The following is a 23,789-nucleotide window of genomic DNA, read 5'->3' on the forward strand; positions in this document are numbered from 1 at the left end:
ATTTTTGCCAAGGTCTGTAACGTACTAGAGAAAACCACCAGAGATCATCCACAGAACCTGAGGGTTTCCTTGGAGGATGCGGACAGCAGCCAAGGTAGGAGAGCACAGCGAGGACACGTGCCACAGCAACCGTCCCAGCCCCTGCCCATGGGGATTCCTGGGCATCCTTGCCTGTCTTCCACTGTCCCAGCAGAGCCCAACCCACGAGCTGCTTGTCCCAGGTGCTGTGGGACAAGGAGGGAGAGCCTTGGCTTCAAAATCACCTGGTTGTGGCCTCCTCCTGTTGGATGTTCTTGGGGGAGACCACGAGCTTTTGGCAGCTCACTACTGTGTTTTGAACAAAGCGGGAGCTGTACCCACCACCCCCCGGCTCCAGGCCTTTCTGGGAAGCCCCAGCAGTGTTGAAGAGGGGCCACAGCGGTGGCAGCCCCAGGCTCTGCAGGTCCCCCTGGGATGCGGGGCTGGCAGAGCCAGTCGGCAGTGCCTGTGCCTCAGGGCTCCGCACGAGGGCTCTCTGGGATGCCACCAGCCCTGCAAAAGGTGCCGGCTCTGCCCAGGGACACAAGCACACAGAGCCTCCACAGCCCACTCCTCTCCACTCTCTCCTCCAGAGTCCTTGGATTCTGATGACGAATCCTGTGGCCTTGTCCTCACCCGGGAGGGCATCAAGAAGCAGGGGCTGCTCCTCATGAAAAGCAAGAAGCGTGGCAAGAAGTAGCAGTTTCTCCAGCAGACCTTTGCATGCCCCACAGCCACCCGCTGTGCTGGGCATGCCCCAGCGCCACCCGCTGTGCTCTTTGGCCAGCAGCTTTAATAAAGTAGATGTTTTGCGCTCCTCACAGGCCTGTGGTACACCTGGAATGGGGGGGTCGCTTCTGGCACCTGGGACGCCTGGGTGCTGAGCTGGCTTTGGAAGCACCCCCATCCCCGCCGCCCCTCACCCCGTTGCGCTCTCTGCAGAGGTGGGGATGGACCGGGGGGGGAACCGCTTTCGTGGCCAAAGCAAAGCTGGGGTCAGGGTGGCTCTCTCCCCCTTGCTCCCGTGGGGCAATCACCTTCGCGGGACCTCTGCGGCCCCAGACCACTGTGGGACCTCAAAGGGCTGTTGCCTGTCCAAGGCAGCTCTGGGGAAACGTGGGGCAGGGGCTGAGACCTGTCCAGGCATTGGACCTCAGGGTGGGGGTCTTCATGTGCATGCGTGGGAGCACAAGGGCAGACCCTGCCTTGGGAAGGGAGAGCCAAGTCTGAGCTGGAGCCCCCAGTCTGGGGCTGCCTGACCTGACCTGGCTGGGGACCCTTCCAGCTTCTGCCCTCCCCTGGCCCCCGCACACACGTTGTGCAACTCGTACTGATAACCCTGACCTCAGAGCACACGTCGGGCGCTACCTCTGGGCTGCGGGGCAGTGCCTGCAGGTAAGGGCTAACGCAGCATGACCCAGGACAGCAGAGGATGCTACAGCGAGCCTGTGGCTCCCGGACAGGATCCCCAGCCCTGCTGACTGCTCACGGACACCCAGCCGTGGGCTCCACGGTGCCTTCGCTGCAAAGGCACTCCTAAAACATGGCTGCAAAGGGATGGTGCTGTTTCCCCAAGTACAGCCAGCACTGACAGGGAGACCCGCGCGGGAGAGTGGCACCTCGTCCCCTTCAGCCAGGGGACATCAACACCAGACCAGGCTTTCACTGTCCTCTCTGCTCGGTCCCTGTACTTCATGCCAACAGCACTTGTAACATCATCCCTAGGGGGAAGGAAGGGCTCTTTCTGCCCAGCCACTAGCAGGCGGGCACATCACGCCAAGTGTTCCTGGTGGGTTTTGTGTGACTACTGGTACAGGGATGATATTGCCAAAATACAGCACAACTTGTGTTTTTCAAAGGAAGCTCCAGAAATAGGTGAACGTGCCAAAGTATGCATCTAATGGAGCTTCCCAGAACTGAGAGCGCGTCTATGGCTGTAGACAGGCTCTTCTGCAATTGAAAACCACGCTCTAATGACACCCATCCATCTCCTGTCCCTGTGCTGTTCCCACATGCCCAGCACACCAGGGGGGCTGTGCTGGGGTCTGGGTCAGGGAGTCCTGCCCTGCGAGCAGCTGCCTAGCCATGCAGCAAAGATCTGAACATACTCTGCCAAGCAGGGAGCCAAGCAGGGAGCGTGGGTGGACAGCGCTGGGCCACTCTGCCCACGTCCAACGCACCCAGGCTTTGAAGAAACTCAGCCAGGCCACCTTGGGTAGCCTGTGCTGAAAGAGATGTCATTAGGAAGCAAAACAGCTGCACAGCACCACCCGTCCTGCTGACTGGGCATCTCTGCTCTTGCTGCAGTGGGCCACCAGCTGATGGTGAGATTGATGCACCCCCGGCTCTCGCTGCACTGCTGGCATCCTGGGGCAGCGCAGCTGCAGGCATGTCACTATTGGCCAGAAACCATGGAAAATCTGCCCATCCACACGCCTTTGTGCAAACCATCCATCCCTTCTCTCTTTCACAGCGCTCTACAGCTGCTGCCAAAACAGTCTGAACTACGACGAGGCTATAGGAGCCAGCATGAACGCTGGTGTTTGCCTTTACAAGGTCTAGTACAGCAGAACCACGGAGCACCAGGTTTTGTGCCCATCAGCTTAGAAGCAGCAGCTCCAGGACATGTCTATTAGACAACAGTCACCACACCACTGGATAAATACGAATGCTTGGAATCCAGCTGATAAAACCATGCTAGCTTCATACACCTCGCACCTTCTGAAAGGGCTTCCCTTCCTCCCTTGGCAATGCAGAAACAAGGGTACACCCCACGGGTGCTGCACGGGGGAGGAAAGGTTTTCAGCTCTCACAAGAATTCTGCCTTGGGCAGAGAGGAGCCCACCAACATCTGCCAAAGGCTCGGGTAGCTGAGAAAGCCACCTCTCTATGGTGACATCACCCAGTCCAAAATCCAACATCTGTTGGTCAACAGTTGAGAAGGTCCCAGTCCAGGTAATCTGATAGTATGAAGGCTGAGGAGAAGAGAAGGAGCAAATCATACACATTTTGTGGCTGGTAGAAATGAAGGATGACGTTTTAGAGCATGGTGGTGGTGCTTTGTCCCTTGTGCCCTGCCCTGATGTACGGTAAAGCAAGAAGAGACACTGGAAAACTTTGGGGAAGGCCTCCATATGCTGAGGTGTTTCCTCTCCTTCCTCTTCAGCTTCTAAAAGGTATTTGGTGAGGAGCAGAGCCAGCATCCCTCAGCTAGACCAGGGAGTCCTATCACTAGAGATGAACCCTGACAAATCTTTCAAGCCCTTGGTCTGCTCTTTGCCTTCTGGCTGTGGGAAACAGAGAAGCCACAAAACATGATGAAGCCTTCTCTCTGCTAAAGCTGGATGGAGAACCCAGTCTGCAGCCCATTTGCCAGCTGCAAGGTAATTTGGGGATGTTTTGGCTGCCTTGAAAGGAAGGAAAGAGCAATGGCACATGATATTATAGGGCTTCCAGGTCTACTGCACTCATAGAGTTGTGAGTGCAGAATACAAAGGCTTCCTGCTTCATTGTGAGCATTCATCAAATGCATTCAGACATGGCATCCCAAATCCTCATCATCTCTGCAAGGCAAGGGGAAGGCATGTCATCCTGCCAGCCAGCAGCTTACAGCCACGCAGCATGCTCCTGACTGGGCAGGTGGCACTGGGTGCAATCAGACTGGCTGCTGCTGCCTTATCCGGACCTGGGAGAGGCAGCGATGGAAATGGATGTGGCAAGTGTCAGAGTGGCACAAGAGAGAGTGGGAAGAAACCAGAGGCAGTGCCTTGGTTTCTGGATTAATAAAGATTTAAAACAAACAAACAATCATAAAAAAAACCAACCAAACAACCCAGCCCTGGTTGCACCAGGCAGGCAGCAGCAGAGTTAGCAGCAGCAGCCAGGCATCCCCCTGCCCAGCTGACACCCTGAGGCACACGGGACCTCCCTGACTGGGGCCACCTGCCTGCAACTGGCAGGGGAGCCGCATGGGGCATGGTGGGGCGCTACCGCCACCCCACAGAGACCCTGGGGCAGGAGAGCTACGCAGTGGAGTCCCCAGGCTGGGCTTCACCCCATGCAGACAGCCCCACATGCTGGAAAAGAAGTGAGGCTGCACAGGGCTCTCCAATATGGGAACATATAATGAGTAATATAAGGAAGAAATGAATGAGAAGGGGCGGAGGGCAGGGGAGGTGAGGTGCCAGTGGGAGTGCCATGAGGTCGCAGGCCTGGGGTGGGACAGCCCAGGGAAAGAGGGGAGAGATTTCCTTTCCTGCCTTGAGAAACCCTTATTTCCTTCCCCTGGATTTCCTGCCAAAGGCTCGCAGGGAGCTCTGGCACGGATGGCTGCAGCCAGAGCTGGCACTGGTGAGAAAACTGAAATAGGACATTGGAGAATTTGCATTGGAGTGTTCACTGCATGGAAATATCTCTGCCTTGGGAAGGCTGGGTTTGAGTGGGTTTGAGGTTTGTTTTGATTTTAAAGATGTGATTGACATCACATGGAAGTGCAACAAAAGGTAGGCACAGGCTGGGACTGTCACTGGAGCTTCAGCACTAGGTTTTGTCCTCTGGGGAGAAAGGGAACCAGGCTAAATCACTAAATCATCCAGTTTGGGGCCAAAAAAGGAGACTGTGTTGGCTGTTCTGGGAAGGGACATGCAGGCAGGGCCACCATTGTGGGGATCTATCTTGGTGTGCTGGGAGCTGCAAGGTTAGGATGTGGGAGGAGACAGGTTCACACATTCCAGCCTTTGGGGCAAGAGCCGCTTCCACCCAAAGAAACACAAACATTTCCCATTTCCATGTTGCTATTAAGAGGGTTGATGTTTGTGATGGTGATTTTTGGTCCAGTAAATAGACTGCATTGACATCAGTAGCCACCGGTGTGTTTCAGCATCTATGTAAAATGAGGAAGGGAGCAAGGTGGGACTGAGGCAGCAAGCATAAAGGAGGGAAGGACCCCAGAGGTCTTGCCCCAGCTCTGACCCAAAGCAAGGGGAGAAGGTATAGCAGGCAGTGGGTGCGGCTGGCAGCTCCCCACAAGGTAACTTCCCTCCATAGTGGAGGTGTTCCAGCCCTTGGACCATTTTGGTTGCTTCCTCTGCACCCATTTTACCAGGGCTGTATGCCTGTCTCGTGCTGGGGACCCCAGAGCTGGATGCAGTATCCCCCCGTCCTTCTCCACAGGGCTGCTCTCCATCAGTCCACCCACCCACCCCACCCTGTCTGGTCCTGGGGATTGCCCTGACCCAGGTGCATGACCTTGCACTTGGCCTGGTTGAACTTCATGAGGTTCTTATGGACCCACTGTACCGGACTCTACAGGTCCCCCTGGATGCTATCCCTTCCCTCCAGCATATCATCAGCATCACTCAGCTTGCTGGAAGACCAAACCTGGTGCGTCTTTGGTGAGGCAGAGACCACAGAAATGCAGAGTCTGGCCTTAGCTCTCTGCCAAGGACCTCTGGGGAACCCCTTGGAAATGCTTTGGCCATGTTAGCAGAGAAAAATAATATAACCATACACTCAACAGACTTTTGCCATCCATGCAGGGGTCAGTGATGGCAATGGCATGGCTCTCACTCGGGAGCTCCCTGGCTCTGACGTGAGTGTCTGTCTGGGAGAAATCCTCATGGGAAGTATTTTGTGCTCTGTGATTTAGGTCATCTAAAGAGCACAAGCAAGGAGAGCAACTGCCAAAACATCCACACTGACCTGAGCAGCTCAATCTTACCTTGGGAAGGAGGCAGCTGGTGCTTGTCCCAGCCTGGCCATGCCACAGGCAACCAAAAGCAGCCAAGGGAGCAGCCAAAAGCAGACCCTCTTTCTGGGCTCCATTCCCTGTGAGACCATGGGGCAAGATCCCATCCACAGGGGACACAGGGCCTGCCCAAGCTCTCACTGCCCTTGCAGGCAGCTCTGTCACACAGGGAGTGGAGGAAGGGGCAGAGAGGTCTGAATGGACCCAGAGGGGCTTGGAGCAGACCAGAGCAGCGGGCACAGAAACCCAGGAAGGGTCTTAGAGGCAGCAAGCAGAGAGGTCTGGAGGGGATGCAGGCATATATGGGGAGGGGGAAGGGGGTTGGAGAGTGTAGGGTTGTCACACAGGGGTGTGAGTGAGCACAGAAAGGACCAGAGCCAAGCTGAAGGTGCTCGAGCACAGGAAGCAGGATGGGACCAGAGAGGACCCATCCCTGCAGAAGGGATCAGAGCTGATTGGGGTACGGGGGCAAAAAGGAACGGGGTGACATGGGCAGGCCAGACAGGGATGTGAGGTTGTGGGGCAGGAGTGAGTGTCAGCACAAGGCACCACAGGAACTGATGGTATTTAGCACCAGAGGGACTGGAGGGAGGATGTGCAGGGGAAGAGAGATGGGGAGAGCCTACAGTGCACAGAGAGGGGGCACTGGGCAATGGGAATGCCCTCAGGGTGAGGGGAAGGCTGGTTTTCCAGTCATGCTCCCCTCCCTGCATCCACAGGCTTCCCATCCACGAGGTCAACAGCAGGGATTGCAGGGTGCTTTGCACAGCAAACGAGCTGGGGACTGTGGGTCACCCCAGCACCCACCAACCCAGGGCAGCAAGCAGAGTCATGGTGGTAGCATCAGACCCCACTGCATGTCCAGCATCCATTGGATGGAAGTAAAACACCTGGGGAAGCCAGGAAATACCATAAGCAAGCAAGTGAGGACAGGGCTAAGCCAAGCACATAGGCTGCTGAGCTTAAATAGGGTGTCAAGGGTGTGGGTGGGAGCCAGGTGAGGATGTTCAGGGTGATTAAGGCATCAGGGGCAGGGATGCCCATGGAGGGGTGGGGAGTTTAGGGGTGCCTGGGGATGTGCTTCCCACAGCCCAGCCCTGAAGGGTGCAGGGGGACAGGTACAGCCCTGTGCCATGTGCATGATGGCTGCTGCAGAGTGTCACAGTGTGGGGCGCAGGATCACCCCAACACCCTGCCTTGGGAGGGATAACAGGGTGTAGGTGGATGATGCCCACTGGAAGGCAGATAGAAACATAGCTCACCCATCCTGGGGCCACTCTGCTCACCCCATAAGCTCCTGGTGAAGCCAAGCTGTGGTAACCAGGCATTGGTACTCACAAGAGAGGCCCAGCCATACAAGTGCCCGTGGTGTCTCCCAGCTGGAGTCACCCCACTGTGGGGGGCATGAAGATGCCTGGGGGCAGCATATGGAGGGTAATTTCATCCCCTGGAATTTTACCCCCAGTTCCCATCATGGCCCCAACACCAGCATCGCCCAGGGCCATGGGACCCCAAGCCAGCAGCAGGCAGGGGGGACCTCATCCCCAGATCTGGGTTCCATGGGGGTCTCCCACGCCAAGGTGGGTACCCCTGTGGGTGCAGCATAACCACCCCCCCTGCAAAATATCCATTTTGAGCCTTTGTCAGCAAAACAGGAGCCAGGAGTAAGAGGCCACAGGGCTGGCCACCATCAGCCCTGTCCTTGCTTGCCCGGGGACTTGGGGTGCCCACTGCCTGTGCAGAAGTGACTCAGGGTTGCAGACAAGCCAGGTCAGTGGTATTTATTGAGAACAGTTGTGGAGGGATAAAAATATTTCCACTAGCTTTATAAGAATTTATAAACCTATACTCTGCTTATTCTTTCATAAATGCCTCTATAACCATCATGCAAAGGTAGGTACTTCTGTAAGAAAATAGCAAGATTAAAAAACAGGAAAGCACTAATACACTCTGCATGGCCTTGCCCGTGGGGTCCCTGCCTGCAGGGGCCAAGGGACCCTCCAGCTGGCACAGGGACACGGGTGGCACATGCCAGATGCTGCCCCAGCACCCCCTCCCAGCCCCAGCTGAACACAGCCCCCATCAGCCAAGCCACCTGGATGCAAACCCCTTGCCCAGGTGTGAACCTACCCAGGGGACCCCAGCTCAGGTAGTCCTGCCAAGGAGGGGATGCATCCCCATGCCAGCAAGCTCCCAGTGATCCCACCTGCTCCCAGTTCTGCCTCCACTGTGCAGCCTCACTGTCCCCTTTTGTCTTTCTCCATAGCCAGGGCAGAGCAGGGAGGTGTGTGGAGGATTGCATCCATCTCCCCTGGAATGCCCTGTGGCTGCTGGCCAGAAGGTGCAGGCCATGGCTTGCCCCAGGGACACGCAGCAGTGCTTTGCTGGGAAGCAAAGAATATGGGGACATCCTGGGGGGACACAATACAGTGCTCTGCAGGGCAGCAACACAGATAGGGACATCACAGGGGACACAGAGAGCAGTGTTTTGCCAGGAAGCAACATGGACAGGGACATCCTTGAGGGACACACAGTGATGCTCTGCCAGGAAGCAGCAGGGACCGGGACATCCTGGGGACACAGAGGGATACCACAGACAAGCAAGTGGCACCAGGGGCCAAAATGCCAGCGAGGGATACTCCTGCTGCCATGGGTCAGGAAGCACCACAGGCATGGGATAGTCGTTATTGCTTTACAGGGCCAACATCAAGGGGGTACTGGGCTGGGCACCCAGCCTCTGATGTTCAAGGAACTTTCTCCAGGGACTGTGATTCCCCAGTGGTCTCCCTGCCACAGCCCTCACCACCACCTGGGGACCAAGGGTACTCCCAAGGAGTACCTTGGGGATAGGGTCCCTGCTGAGGACACAGGGCTGGACACAGCCATGCTTCAGTCACTCCTTGCATGGGTGCTGGCACAGAGGTGGCTAAGGGTCTAAGTGCCAGCTGCCACCCGGGCCAGGATGGGGGCTGCCCCTCTGTCCCCTTGGTCCCCAGGGTCTGCTGTCTATCTGTGTCAGCAGAGGCCAGTGGGGAGCAGCCCTGCTCCCCACTGCAGGGCAGCTGCAGTGTTGGGGAGGTTGGGTACAGTTTCCTCTGGTCCCCTTTCCTCTTCCCTTAAGCCAGGGCCAAGCTGAGCATAAAGGCTGTAAGCAGGCAGCCTGAGGTGACATGGGGACAAAGGACACGACGTGGGGAGTAGGCTGGATGGTGGCCCTCCCCAGAGCTGCAAGGGAAACAAGAAAAGCCAAAGCTCAGGGGACAAAGCTGTCCCCAGCCTCGAGGAGAGGGAGAGGGGCAGCAATCTGGCCAGGACAGGTGTTCCCAAGGCTGGATGCCCTGTCCCCTCGCTGTCCCCATGAGATGGGCACTGGTCAGTTGGATAAGGCGATACCGCAGCAGCTTAAGGTGGTGGGTGCAGTGTTGGTATTGAGTCTCGCAGCAGGGCCGGGGCAGGATGGAGCATGATGTAAACATTTCTGATCTGGGGGGGGGTGAGGAGGAGGAGAAAAAAGGGGCTAGTGCGAGTCCTTCATCTGCTTCTGGATCTTCTGGAGCATCTCCTGCATCCGTCGCAGCTGGAAGGGAGCAGAGTGGGGGATCATAGTGGGGTGCTGACACCCACAGGCATGCCAGCTCACTTGCAAACATATTTGGATCAAGCATCCCAAGCAGATTGGGATCACCAAGATCTGTGTGCTGTGGGACTTGTGGGGGAAGCCCTCTGATGCCCCTCCAACACCTCCTCACCCTGGCCTGAGGAGCAACAGCTGCTGGGATGCTGCAGGAAGGGTGGTCCCTTGCAGCCGTGCCATCACCGGGGCTGGGGACATGGAGGGGGGGGGACTGGGGGGGCTCAGCCCTCCCCTGTACTCACCTCCTCATCCTTCTCCCGGATAAGCTTCTCTGTCTCCGCATCAGGTACCGGGGGGATAACAGGGATGGGGAAATCTGTCCCACTTTCCCGTGTCAGCTTGCTGTGGGCAGAGAGAGGAGGTGAGGATGCTGCCACAGCCCTGCTGGCCCCCCATGGGGGACATTCCCCAAGGGTGCTGCAGCCCAAAGACCCCAAACCTTGCCACGTACCCAACACCCACCTGCACAGACCCTAAGCATCCCGGCCAGCATTGCACTGGGCCTTTTTCCGGGGAGGGAGGGTATAAGTGGCAGCTCCTGGCATTCCCCAAAACCTCAGCACTCATTGACCTGCCACACAGCAGTCTGGGGAGATCCAGGGAAGCACCACCACAGTAAGGGGTGCCAGGGACCCTCCCAGGACAGGGAGCCCTACCTGGCTTTCTCGATGCTCTCCCATTTTGGGAAGCATCCCACCAGGTTCTTCAAGCTGGGGTTGGGCTCTCCTTGCCCATTATTTTCTCTGCTGCTTTAAAACATCTTAAACTTGGCATCTCCCTTCTCTCTCACAGCCACAGACCCACTGCAGAGTGGGCTCCCAGGCACCCCACTTCCCAGCGAGCCCCAGGACGGATGCTCTGCAATGCTTCTCCTGAGCACGAGTTCCCATTCAAGCCCATCCCTGCTGGAGGGAGCAGCAAGTATCCCCCTGGGGCCATCCCACCACACAGTCACAGCCAGCCAAGTCGATGGTTTCTCCCATGGCCAGCAGCAACAGGGAGGGACTAGCTTTCCTGGCCGGGTCCCTGTGGATGCCACGTGCTACCCCAGTGGGTAACGGACATGGCTGGGACACAGCCACAGTGGCTGGCAGGGGTCACGCATGCCACCACGTGCCACCACCATGTGCCACTACCAGTGCACTCCCTCTGCATGCAAAGGGGTGATGGGCACAGCGGATGTTACATGGGCAGGCTGGGCCACCTCTGCCCTGCAGGGTCCTGCTGTGCCGTGGGGCTGTGCCAGTGTGTGGAATGGGTTTTGGCCGCATTTTGAACCGCTTTGGAAGTTGCTGCCTGTTGTCACGGCTCCTCACTGTAGGGGACCTGAGGCTGAGAGGGGACATTGAGCTCCTTCCATCCCTGGCAGCAAGACAAGGCCTGAGCCAGCAAGGCAAGCAGCTAAACCAGCCCAGAGAAGACTGTCTGCCACTGCCTCCTGTACCCCAAAATCACATCCCCCTGGCAGGGAAGTACAATGGGGGATGCCCACCCTGCAACCCTTCCCTTGGGCAGCCTTTGGCTGGGGAAAGCTAGGTGCCACCAAACAGACCCATCCCCCCAGCCCCTCCTTGCCTGGGTGAGCCAGGGCGACGCCACCGGCACACAGTGTCCTCCCAGCACCGCCAGTGGTGCTGGCACCACAAGGGCCATTTGTGCAACAGGTGGATGGCCACAGGGCCAGATCTCCTTGAGAGTGGCTGCCTGGCCCTTGTGTGGGCACAGAATGACCAAGACAGCATTGGGTACCAGCAAGTACTTTATATACAGGCCAGGGGGATGGGCATGGGGTGGAGGGTGGCAGGGGCCCAGCGTGGCCCCGGCCAGATCCTGGCTCAGTCAGCGGAGCAGTCGACACAGCACAGCCTCAGCACAGAGGGATGCCGCCTTCTCCAGCAGCATGTATGGAGAGACCAGCTTAGAGGCACCTACAGTCACAACCACCCCTCCACTGGTGCTGTTGTTTTGGTCCCCCATGACCCACAGAGCCTCCACAGCCCCCTGGCTAGAGGGTCCCACCAGGGAACCTGCTTTGGGGGGCTCCCCCCAGCAACTTGGATTGGCTAAAGGGGATGTGAGTGCCATGAATCTAGCTGGTACTAGCAGCAGAGCCCCAGCACCAGTGCTTGCTTGGCACCTGCTCCAGCCCTGGTGACTGCAGGGTACCCCTCGCTGCTGCAACATCCTCCCGCACACACACACACCCCCAGAAAACCAGCCCCAGCTCTGAGGGATGCAGAGCACCCCCACCACTTCTGGGGCATCCCCCAACAGCCAGTTCTAGGGGAAAAGAGTCTCTCCTTCACTGCTGGAGTATCCCCTTTAAGACAGACCCAGCCCTGGGGATACACAGGGTCCCCCTCACTACTTCCGCCAGCTAGCCCCAGTCCAATGGCATGGGAAGGGCCCCCCACTTCATTGGGTCTCCCCACCATGCCCCTGAAGCTTCCTTCCCCAGCCCACCATGCTGCCCAGCATGGACCCGCACACAACCCGAAGCCCCCCAAGATCACCACTTGCAATGGGCTGGGGTCACCCCAAAGAGAAAAGAAGCCTCCCCCCCCCGCCCCAGCCTGGCATTCCACTCCCAGCCCCATACTTGCGGTTCCTCTCCTTCACAACCATGCGGGTCATGCTCTGGATGCACTGTGTGCGGTAGTTCTCGTAGTGGGTTTCCCGTGTCACGTCCTTGAGGTCCTGCATGTGGGTCCTCACCAGCATTGTCCGCAGCTTCACAAAGTCACAGTGGGAAGGATTCTCCACTGCAGGGGAGCCCAAGGTCAGGGGGCCACAGCCAGCCCCCTGCATCCCCCTAACCCCACAAAGCCAAGCAGCACAGAGATGGGGTTTGTGGTCTCCCTGTCCCCAAAAGGCGAGTGGGATGCCAGGGACACAGCCCAGTGTTACCTTCCACAATGCCCCAGGGGTAGAGGCGCCCACGGATGCGCCGGCCTTTGGCCTCCACAACTGTGTTGCTGCCAATGACAGCAAAGGGGATGCTCTCCTGCAAGAAGATAGTGGGAGTCAGCAGGGCTTGGTCCTGTCTGCTGCGGCCCACATCACTCCACATGCATCTCCTCAGCCATGTCCAGCACCCATTTGCCATGATATTCCAGAGCCCCAGCTTCGGAGAGCCCCAGATGGGACAGCAGCAGTCACGGTATGGGTTTCTCCACCCCAGCCCCATCCCACCAACCTGTAGGTGGCACCCATGGGGTCTTGGTGACACATCTGGGTAGTGTGATATGTACCAACCCCATCATGCTGGGGCTTCTGGAGAGTTTGTGTGGCCCCAAAGAGTCTTAAGTGTACCCCAGGATGACATGTCTTCCCAGCATGGGGCTCTGCCCCTCCAAAGATGGAGCTGGAGGAGCCAGACCCACCTTCAGTGCCTGGTCCTGCAGCTTGAACTCTTCATCTTCATCTGAGTCACACTCGGGGAACTGGTAGATGCGGATGCCGTAGTGGTCGATCTCCTCCCGAATCTGGAGGCAGACAGACCCACTGAGGGCAGGGCTCTGGCCCTTGGAAAGAAGGTGGGAAGCACCACACAGCATTGGTGTCCCCAAAGGACCCACAAAAGCCTTTTCCTCCCCAGACTAGATGTCATGGACAACAGCCCCAGACCCTTCCACCTTCCAGCTGAGCACCAGGGAGACGTGTCCTTGGTGGCCATGTGGGCAACATGGTCTTCTACAGTGCTGCAAGCATAGAGGATGCTCCATGGCAAAGTCCAGGCAGGGAATGAAGAGAGCCCCCAGCCAAGCAGGGACCCCAGCCCCCAGGGCACCCCCAGCCCCAGGGACAGCTCCAGGCTGGGCCAACCTCTCCTTACCTTGTTCTTCATGCGCTCCACCTCAGTGGGGGTCAGGGTGTCAGCCTTGGCCAGCACAGGCACGATGTTTACCCGCTGGTGCAGGGCTTTCATGAACTCCACATCCAAGGGCCGGAGTCTGTGAGGGGAGCCTGGTGAGCACCACCCCACCAAGCCCTTTCCCCAACCCCCAACATCCCAGCAGCATAGGCAGGGGCTGCCCATACCCGTGGCCAAAGGGTGAGATGAAGTAGATGCAGCAGTGGACACGGTTGTCCTGGATGTTCTTCCGGTTGAGGCCACTTTCATCACGGAAATACTGCTCAAACTGCTGGTCAATGTAGTCAGCCACTGGCTTCCAGCTGCGGGGACAGGAAGGTGACTCTCTCCCCTGTGGGACCCCCAGGCTTTCCCTGAGCCCTCAGCTCAACACCTCCCATGGCGCAGCATCACAGCCCAATGAGCCATGGGCATCCCATGCTCAGAGCCACTCACAGTGGTGCTGCCCAGCCCCAGTGAGACCCCCCCACCATGGGACACACCACTCTGTGTTGTTGACAGCATCACCAAAGCCTGGCGTGTCCACAATGGTCAGGCGCAGCTTGACACCCTTCTCCTCGATGTCCACCATGTGCTTGGTGATCTCCACTGTCTGTGTGATGCGCTCTGTGGTGGCAGGAGACATGTTGACAGGGGAGGCACCCCAGATAAGAGATTATGGAGGTAACACAGGGAGATATTACAGCCCCCAGGTATCACACCCCATCCTGGGGGCTGGGGTGGCTTTGTAGGATCAGCCCCGACACATGCCAGGGTCCAGTGCCAAGAGATAATGCTTGATGTCGTGGCTCCCTGCATCCACATGGATGCACACCCATCCCTCAGTGGCTGTGCTGCCACCAGCCTCTGACAGCCTTGTTCCAGCAGCACGGGGATCTGCTGGGGCCAGGCATCACTGTGGGAGCATTTTTAGCTCCCCGCACCCCCACTTGTGACCCCACAGATCCAGGACTGCACATGCCCCTTTACCCTCAGGACCCCCTCATGTCCCTGCATCCCCAAGGACTCCCATTGCATGGGAGGGCATGCGGCCACACACGTTTTAACTTTTGTTTCAAGCAATAGAAACAAATCAAACAACTGTCTCAAGCCCCTGGGGATTTGGGCAACTTTGGGCGATTTTAATTCAAAAACTGGCTGCAGCTGAAGCGGCACGGTGCCCTGGACCCCGACTGTCCCCAGCCTCCCAGATTTGCTGCGGCTCCAGCCAATCCCCAACAAGCTGGGTCTTGTTTTCCCAGCAGGGACAATGGTCCCGCAGGGGTCCCCATGCCGGAAGGGGGGTGGGGGTGGGGGGAGAGGGAGGGGGGCTGGGGGTGGTGTCTTGCTGCCTTGGGGCAGTCCTCAGTGCCAGCAACATGCCACATGCAGCTTCAGAGACCCAGAGGAGCCCGATTGGGCAGGGAGAGGGGTTGCAGCCCTCTGGGAGTGTCACAGGGCTCTGCCACCCCCCGGGACACCCCATCTCTGGGACCATCTACCCTCACCTTCAGCATTCAGCAGCTTTCGGTCTCTGTACATGTCCGTCAGGAAGAGGCTGTTGACCAGGGTGGACTTGCCTAGCCCAGATTCCCCTGGGACAGGAGGACAAGGGTGAGGGGTGGAAGCTGGTACCACCCCCCCACCACATGGCTTCTGGGATCCAGAGTGGGGTCAGCATCCCCTGTGCCAGGCCTGGCCCCCCTGTACCTGCCACCATGAGGGTGAAGTCAAAGCCCTTCTTCACTGACTTCCGATGGACCTGGTTGGGCAGTGTGGCAAAGCCCACATACTCCTTGTCATCCTGTGGGCAAAGGGGACATGGGACAGGGGACACCACCATCCCACCCTCACCCTCACAGGCCACCCCCTTCTCCACCAAGGGGTCCCCCAGGGTTGGAGCACCATGTGATGAGGCCATGCCTGCCCAAACCCTTTGGGTTCAGAGGGTGAGACTGCTGCAGCCCCTCACCCCATGCCCCCCCCTCCCCACAGACACATCCTGCACCTCAGAGGAGTCGTAGGGGTCCAGCTGCCCCCAGGGGCTCCTGGGACGGTTGGGGCTGGGGGGTGGGGGGGCGGCAATGTGCTGGTGAAAATCCAAGGGCCGAGACCGGGAGAAGATCTTGGGGTCCCTCTCGTCAGCAGGTTCATCAGGGGGGACCCTGCCCACACCGCAGAGGGGGTGGCCAGGCTCCCGACGGCTCTCTGTGGGCTCCACCTTCCTGGGGCTGTCAGCCGGTGGGCAATCTCTCAGAAGCTGGGTCAGCTCAGCCTCCTCTGAGTCCTCCTCCAGGAAACGCTTTATCTGTGGATGAAGGGAGGAGGTGACATCGACGGTGGCAATGCCAGTACAAGGTGACATCACCCAACCCAGCATCACAAGACCCCAGGCCATAGCAGCCAGATACATGCACTTTAAGGATGGCAGGGATGGGAGGAGAGGGGGGACATGGCCACCCCAGGGGACCAGCCACCAACCTGGGGACAGCCATGGGAACAGCAGTGGAGACAGCCATGGTCCCATGCACCCCGGGTGCTTACAGCTTGCCATGCAGGGACGGCAGCCAGCTCCTGGCACTCCAGGGGACAGGGATGAGGACCTTCCCCCTGGGCACCCTGCTGCTCCTCGGGGTCTTCTGGGGTAGCCAGGAAACCTGCGCACCCCATGTCCTGCCAGGAGGACAGGGAGGGGGTGCCAGGAAGGAGAGACACCAAGGAGAGATGAACAGCAGTGGCGGCAGTGTTGGCAGTGGGGCTGGACCCAATGGGGAGGCAGATGGCAGGCAGGGGTCTGCCCACTCACAGGGTCTCAGCACAGGCAATATCACAAGGGTCTTCCATCCCTGCAGTCCCAGCGGACAGCCAGGACAGAGGACCTGACCCATAGAGACACCAACAACATGCACAATGGGCTCAGGGCAACAAAACCTGTCATGCAAAGGGGTTACAAACCCCACAGCCATGCTCAGGCTGTGTCCTCGCAAGCACCAGGACACCCACACCCCCTTGCCCTGGCTCTGCCTGTCCTGGAGCTGGTGCAGGCAGCAACCCCAGGCAGGGGCCAGTCACAGCAGCCCCCAAGCTGGTGGCCCCGTAGGGTGGCAGGACTGGGATCCTGTTTACAGGCTCTGGTGGGAGGAGGTACATTCCCAAGGGCATGTCCGACAGTGGCTCCTGCAGGACTGAGCCCTCCTGCCAGCAGGCACCAGGGTCCCCAATGCCCTTCCACAGCAACTGCCAGAAGACCCCAGCCCCACATGCAGTGGGACCCCCAAATGTGGGGCACACAGGGTATGGGGAAGCTCCTGACCCTTCAGGCTCACATCTGGGAGCGAGTGCCCCATCATTTCAGAGCCTCAAGGCGAGAGCCCTCCACGGGAACATTGTCCCCGCTCCATCGGAGGGACAGGCAGTCACGCCGCCGGCAAGGCGAGATGCACTGAATTAGTGGGCTGGAAACAAGGTCACAGCGCTGCCGGGCTGTGTGCTTGCACGCCTGCTCCCTGGTGGCCCCACGGCCACTGGCATAGGGGGGCCACAGTGCCAGTCTTGGGGGGGTAGCAGGTGCCCCCATGGCAGGAGCTACAGGGCCCCCCCATGCTCCCCTCTCCCCCAGCAGGTTACAGTGCTCAGCAGGTGTGACCACAGCACCCTCTTCCTCACCGACCTTGACCTTGGGGGGCTCAGCAGAATTTCCCACCTCACCACAGCCTGGCCAGGGGCCACACAGGGATGGGAGACAATGCCACCAGCACCCCAGCCCTGCTGCCACTCTATCCCTCATGGCTCCATCCCTTCATGGCTCCCCCTTGCCCCCCACCCCTAGAGAAGCCAAAGCCTCAGCAATGCTGTGGCATGGGCCAGGTCTGCACTGCAGCCCTGGGGGTCCTGCAGCAGGTGCATATCCCAGCAAGGCTGTCCTGGGGATGGAGCATTGGCTGTGGCACCTTCCCTCAGCACCAGGGTGCTCCAGGTCCCCCATCCCCACCTGCCCCCTCTCTCACCCTGACAGGAAGGATTCTGTCCCCATACCTCTTTTCCAGGCTGCAGCTCAGGGCAGGTGGCCATGGCAGAGCCAGCAGCACCCGTGGCCAGGAGAGGATGTCAAATGGCCCCGGCTGTGCTGAGGGATGGGGAGCAGCATTAGCATAACTCCTCCCTGGGCAGGCACGGCAGCCTGGGCGCCCACAGCACCCAGCAGCCAGGCTCTGCCCTGAGACTGGAGGGCAGAGGGAGCCCCAGGGCAGTCAAGCCCAGCTCCTGCCCAGTTGTTGAGATGTCAAGGACCAGCAAAGCACCCTTGGCCAAGGAGGTGGTCAACCAGGTCCTGGGGGGCTGCATGGCCACCACTGTCATCACCACTACCCCCACCAGCAGCCCCCCTGGGCTGAGCACACAGCTTGGCTACAGCCCAGGATGACATTCAGCTCTTGGAAACACCTCTATCCCAGGACAAAAACCTCTTCCACTCCGATGCACACCAGGTCCTCTCCTGCTTCCCACCCTGGAGCTCCCTGCAGCTGCCCCAGCAGGGCCCCACAGCCTCTTTGAGGGGAGAAAACCAGTTTTCCATGGAAGACTCTTTGAAAACTCAGCACTTTTGTTCCAGGAAATAAAAGTTTCTCTGCACAGCTCAAAGTTGCTGCTCTAGCTGGGCCTGATGGGTCTGGCTGGGAAGGACTTAACCCTGGGCTGGGAGAAGCAGGGATGATGCCCACCACAGGGATTCCTGGCAGAAGCTCCAGTGGTCCTACTTCCACTTCCCTGGCTCATTCTTGGGGAGGCAAAGAGTTAACAGTGTGCCAGGAGGAGCCCTGGATGGCAGCCAGGGTGCCCGAGCTGTCACTGTCAGGGGTCACCAGGGACAGTGATTCACCTTGATAAGTGTCAAAATGCATCAAAGCAGCTCAGGTGCGGAGCCGGGGTCACTTGGCCACAGAAGGGCTGCGTTCGCCAGGAAAGCACTAAAAAGCCCTGAAGCGTCGGCTGGTGCCGGTATGGGTGCGATGAACCGTGAGCCTGTCAGACACAGAGAGGGGCCTGGATGCTTCTGTGCCAGTCCCCAGCATCCCTGGGTCCCAGCCATACTCCTAACCCCAGCATTGGATCTCCCTGCTGCAGCTTCAAGGCCACCCAGTGCCAGCGGCAGAGACCCTGCCATGCCCACCTGGCTTCAGCCATCCCTGCTTGGCCTGGTCCTAGGGGAGTAATGCCACCATCCCCAGCTGACACCACACCTCTCTAAGGGAGCTCCCTGATGGCTTTGCAGCCCCTTTCCCCCCCCCCCCCCTTACAGGCTGCAGCACCCCACCATCATCCCAAGAGCCTAGCCAGGCTCTGCACCCCATCAGCAGTGACTCTCGACCCCCAAAATCCACCCTGCCCAGTGTAGCACAGCTCTCCGACAGCACCCATTGCTTTCCAAGTGTCCCACCACACACTCCCAGCAGGAGCAGGGATTTAATGCAGCGAGAGCCTGGGGCTGTGCCGGTGCCCCCATAAGCGGATTACACACCCGGCTGCGCACAAGCGGGCACTCAGAGGCACGGCTGTCACCGGCCCAGCAGCTCCAGTGAGGTGGCACTCGAGCTGCCTTGTCCCCACCTGTCACACTGCATCACACCTTCCCCGTGTGGTGACAGCCCTAGGGCTGTGGCAGGGTGGAGGAGGCGGGGGGAGGGGGAGGGGTCACAGAAACATTCTGAGCCAGGAAAGCCACCAACTGCATATTTCCACCTGGCACTACATTCCCATGGGATGTGTTTTCCCAGTAGGGAAAGGAAAGGAATATCCCAGCAAGGTGCTGTCCCCGAAGCCAGGCTGGCTGAGGCATCCCCAGCCCACTTAAAGTGACATCCATATGTGCTACCCATGGCACAGTATGTGCCACTCCACTGCAGCACAACGGCTGAGCACCCCAGGCACAAACACCCTGTCCCAAAGGTACAAACCCTACATGGGACAAGGGCATGGTGGCCCCTGCCAAAGCCCAGCTCTGCCAGGACCAGCCTGGGTCCTTCCGGGGGTAGCCAGCACCTGCACTGTGCCTGCTCCAACTGCTGCCAGATGCAGGGGAGGCTCCCGTTGGCATGCTTGCTGCAGTCGAAGCTTCTCACTTCCAGCTCTCCCCTCCCACCACAGCAGCATCCCAGTTGGGAAACTGAGTCTACCAACAGCTTTAACAGGAGCAGGGTGCTGGGCACCCTGTGGATGCAGGGGCAGGCAGCGGCATGGGTCCCCAGTCTGGGCAGGGGGGCAGCACTAGGCAGGTGAGCACGTGGACTCAAAGCCTCGCCAACACATCCCTTGGTCCAGCAGTCCCAGCCCCTTTCCTGCAGGGAATCCTCCAGCTTGAAGGACCTACGAGCATCTGAGCAGGGACCCTGGGATGGCACCATGCATGGTGGCTCCCCACGAGCTGGGAAGTGACAGCGGAGCCAGTCTGGGCTGGAAACAAGGCAGCGTCTCAGCACATGGGGACAGGCAAGAAGATCCAGTCCACTAAGAGTAGGGAGCAGCAGTTAAGGGGGACAGCTGCTCATCCCTTCTCTAGGTGAGCTTTGGAGACAGAGGGATGTGGCACTAGTGTCGGGGGGCACCAGGTCCAGCTCTGCAGGTCTTCCTGGATGCACCCACACCCACCAGCTCACCCCATGTGTACAGACAAGGGAGCCCAGCTCCCCTCCAGTACCCTGCTGTGCTGTCGTCCTCCCCCCTAGATGCTTCCAAGCCTGGATCTGGCCAGCCCCAAAGCCGTGGTTTGGAGCCTTTCAGGAAAGTGCTTGAAGGAGCCAGTTGTGACCTTCCACCAGTCACCCTCCTATCTGATTTCACTGTGTCCTGCTCTGGAGGAATGTGCCGGTCCCGTTCCCACGGCGGCTGCTGGGGAAGGACAGCCACAACAGTCCCCACCAAGGGCAGTTGTCCCAGCAGTTGCAACCCCAGCATCATGCGAGCCACGGCCACAACCCTCCATCTCCACCCTGGGCATGGCAAATGCCTCCAGGTCTCTGCGGGGACGTGGCCCTGATGGTGGCTCCTGGGGACCTGCCACCACCGAAAAGGGGTGAGGCAGGACGAGTGGCGCAGGGCAGGCTCCTGCCGAGCCGCGGAGGCCTTTGGCGGCCCCGGACCTTGCCGGTAACCGCGGGAACGTCTCCGAAGCGCAGCCGGGCTGCGGGCATACACGGCCGTCCCCGCGGGAGGGCCCAGCCAGCCTGGCAGCGCCGCCGGGACCGCAGCCCGGGGACCTGCCAAAGGCACGGTTGGGTCACCCACGGGACCGCTCGGGGCCACTCGGGAGCGGCCCCCGCTGCCCACGCAAGGACACGCCGCGGGGACGCGCAGGTGCCGCTTGGAGCCAGCGTCGCCTTTCCGGGAGCGCCCGCCCCGATGACACGGTGAAGGGCGGCGTGCAGGCAGTCCCGTGGTGTGTCCCCCCTACTCCATCTCCCCATCGCCGGGACCCGGCAGGTGCCGCCTCGCTGCCCATGCCCCCTTCCCCCTGCTGCGGCACCAGCGGCCCCGGCCCGCTCCGCCCCCGCCGCACCGTCACCTTCACGGAGGGCACCGGGATGCGGGAGCGGGCCCAGCCCCCGGTGCGGTGCGGTGCAGCCCAGCCCGGGCCCCCCCCCCGCCGCCGGCCTTACCATGGCTGCGGCGCCGGGCGCCGTCCGTGAGCGGGGCTGCCGAGCGGCACGGCCGGGCCCTGCCGCCGGGATTAGCAGAAATAGCAGCCGGCGGGGGCGGGGGCGACCCGGGGCGGGGCGGGCGGCGGGCGGGGCGGGGGCGGCCTCTCGGCACCCCTGGCACTGGCATCAGCACCCGGCACCAGCATCAGCACCGGGCACCGGCATCGGGCACCGGTATCAGCGCCCGGCACCGGGCACCAGCATCAGCACCGGGCACTGGTACCAGGCACTGCACACCGCACACCGGCATCAGCACCCAGCACTAGCATCAGCACTGGTCACCAACACCTGGCACCAGCACTGAGCACTGCACACTAGGCACCAGCACCGGGGCACTGGGCACTGCACACCAGGCAGCGGTACAAGGCAGCAGCACCAGGCATGGGGCTCCAGCACTGGCACCAGGGCACCAGTGCCAGTGACTTAGTACAGGGCACTGGGTACTGGGAACCAGACACCTGCACCGGGTACAGGGCACTGGGACTGGGTACCAGGTACGGGGCACCAGCACAGTGCACCATGCACCAGGTCCAGGGTCCCAGCGCAGGGATCAGGCAGCGGGTACAAGGCCCAAGGCCCCAGCACTGGGTGCTGGTACAGGTGAGAAGGAACAGTCCCAGCACCAGGGAGTGACCTTCTGATAATGGGCACCAGCACCATGCATTGCTCGGCAGGTACCACATATCGGGCAGGAGGCACTGGGCACTAGCTACTGCACGCCAGCTACTGGGTATTGGGGGCAATAGATACCAGTTAGTGGGTATTGGGTACTGGGAGCCACACACCAGGTACTGAGCACCAGACAATTGTGCTGGCACCACACATCATGCACCACATGCCGAGTACCAGGGATTTGGGACTGCAGTGGGCGTGGAGCACTGGATCCCTGTCTTTCCCAAGTGCTCCTTCTGCAAAATCCCAGCCTGCCTCCCCCTCCCTAACGCCTGGCGATGCTGCCTTCCACCCTGCCTTGGCTCGGCTGCGACTGGCTGGGGGGCTGGAAATCTGGCAAGAGGAACCAGCAACCCTGCAGGCTGTGTCCCTGTCCCCATCCTCATCCTATGCCAGGGGTTGCGGCCCCTTCCCAGGATGCCCCTGGCCTCAGGCCCATGCTCCCAAAGGCAGCGGGTGGGTGCCAGTGGCACGTGGCTGTATCCGCCCCATCCTCGCCGAGGGCAGGGGAGGACACTGGCACAACCAGCCAGGGCGACATGGGGTGCTTGTGTTCCTGGTCTTTCATAGGGGCTGGGGCAGGCTTGGCTGGTGGCGACCATTCCCTGCAGTGAGCAGCTCCAGAGGCTCAACCATCCCCAAATTTCAGCCTCCCAGTCCAGCTACCCCCCCAGAGCCTGTCCTTGTCCCCCATAAATGCATCCCATGTAAGGGGTGAAGGGGAGGGCAAGGCCACATGCTTCCCCAGCACATCCCTCTCATGGGCAGCTTCTCCCTGTCTCAGTTTCCCTACCCACAATAAAAATCCAGTGGTCTCAGCAGGAAAAGCTGGATCCAGCCCTGCACACAGACTCCCACCGAGGTTGGGTAGCTCCACAGGGACCATCTCAGCTTTGTCCCCAACCTTGTCACTGCCCAGAGCCTTGTTCCCCACCCCACCCCCCACCCCACCACCCCACCACAGTGTGTTACAGGGCCAGGCTTTGACCAGATGGCTTCGCATTCCCTTTATTCCCATAAATAACCAATGAAGGCTCAACATGGCCTTGGGGAGCCCCAGCGACTGCCTGGAGCCCATCCATCTGGGGCGGCTGGGCAGTGAGCCCGCTCTCCTGGCAGCCCTTCCTCACCCGCGGTCGGCCAGGGGGCTGCAGGCAGCACCGCAGGGCAGGGGCAGGTAGGTGAGGGTGGCTGTTTGCATCTCTAATCCCCGAAGCGAGTGCTTTCCTCCGAGATTACTGGGGATTACAGGCTCGAGTGCTCCAGGAGCTCAGCCGCATCTCTCCCTGCCCTTCAAGGAGCAGCGCTGAGCCCTGCAGGGGGTGGAAAGGCAGGCTGAGCACTGCTGTGATGAGCTGGGCATTCTCAGCCATGGCGACTGGCACTGCCTGGGACAGCCGCTGGTTTGCCGTGGCTCGCTCCAGAAGCCTGGTGCTCAGAGAGGCTGGCGAGCTACAGCCCAGGCTTTAACTAGAGCATTAAAAGCTGAAGGGATCAGCTGCAGAGTGCGAAGGGGGAGGGGGGGGGGGGGATGCAAGGGGTTGCATTTTTCTTGATGATGGGGGGGGGGGGGAGGGGGGCGGGTGATGCAAGAGGAGCGATGGTGACGCGGAGGGAGGCTGGCGCACCTTGAGAGGTCCCTGAGGCGCCCTGGTCTCCCTGTGGCAGAAGCTTTATCAGGTCCCGGCTCGGCAGGGCTGGGAAGCCATCGCGAGCCACTACTAGGGACCAGAGCTCTATAATTACCATGGGAGGCTGCGTTATTTTGGGAAGCGGCTACGCTGCTGCCAAAGCTTTTATTCCTCCAAACCAAAACAAGATGGAAAGAGCCCAGCCCAGGATGCTGCATCCGGCAGGCGTGGGGAGGTTAACCCCTTGCCTCCTCACTGCCTGCACCCACAGGGGCTGTCTGCTCCCCCCAGCCTGCACCCGGCGTTGCCCCAGCATCAAGCCCCCCTGTTTTGACCCTTTGGGGTCATAGAGGCCACAGGGTGTCTGCTGGGCACGGGACAGAGCTGGGGGGCTCATCCCTGTCCTCAGCTTCTGGCAGGTTCAGAGGCCGCATGTTCGAATGCTTTTCTGCCTCTGCCGTGGGAACTGCTATTTTTAGCTCTTTCTGTTGCAACAGGTCCAGTTCTGGGGCCTTCCCAGTGCAGTGGCTGGGCCAAAGAA

The 23,789-nt window shown here is 59.9% G+C and overlaps 2 protein-coding genes across 45 annotated transcripts in view; one reads left to right on the forward strand and one right to left on the reverse strand.

Moving 5' to 3' along the window:
- LOC308068419 (coiled-coil domain-containing protein 183-like) overlaps positions 1-7,567 on the forward strand; it is a 42,365-nt gene extending 34,798 nt beyond the window's left edge. For 42 of the 43 annotated variants that reach the window (XM_080399018.1, XM_080398988.1, XM_080398995.1 and 39 more), the window contains one exon: positions 1-7,567. In XM_080399018.1, coding sequence (XP_080255144.1) covers positions 1-405 — 405 coding nt within the window. In that variant the 3' untranslated portion in view covers positions 406-7,567. The other variant, XM_080399022.1, reaches the window with a different exon arrangement.
- Positions 1,859-23,789, reverse strand: part of SEPTIN4 (septin 4) — a 26,160-nt gene continuing 4,229 nt past the window's right edge. The window contains exons 2-13 of one of the 2 annotated variants that reach the window (XM_080399381.1): positions 20,904-22,930; positions 15,260-15,559; positions 14,962-15,055; positions 14,760-14,846; positions 13,755-13,878; positions 13,440-13,574; positions 13,234-13,351; positions 12,782-12,883; positions 12,306-12,402; positions 11,998-12,160; positions 9,641-9,740; positions 1,859-9,341 (exon numbers count right to left, since the gene is read on the reverse strand). In XM_080399381.1, the coding sequence (XP_080255507.1) occupies positions 9,282-9,341; positions 9,641-9,740; positions 11,998-12,160; positions 12,306-12,402; positions 12,782-12,883; positions 13,234-13,351; positions 13,440-13,574; positions 13,755-13,878; positions 14,760-14,846; positions 14,962-15,055; positions 15,260-15,559; positions 20,904-20,906 (1,383 nt within the window). In that variant the 5' untranslated portion in view covers positions 20,907-22,930 and the 3' untranslated portion in view covers positions 1,859-9,281. Of the gene's footprint in view, positions 9,342-9,640; positions 9,741-11,997; positions 12,161-12,305; positions 12,403-12,781; positions 12,884-13,233; positions 13,352-13,439; positions 13,575-13,754; positions 13,879-14,759; positions 14,847-14,961; positions 15,056-15,259; positions 15,560-17,286; positions 18,103-20,903; positions 22,931-23,789 lie in introns of those variants that run through there. The other variant, XM_080399380.1, reaches the window with a different exon arrangement.

The sequence above is a fragment of the Falco punctatus genome (assembly GCF_963210335.1).
Source record: "Falco punctatus genome assembly, chromosome: 1".
NCBI classification, from domain to species: Eukaryota; Metazoa; Chordata; class Aves; order Falconiformes; family Falconidae; genus Falco; species Falco punctatus.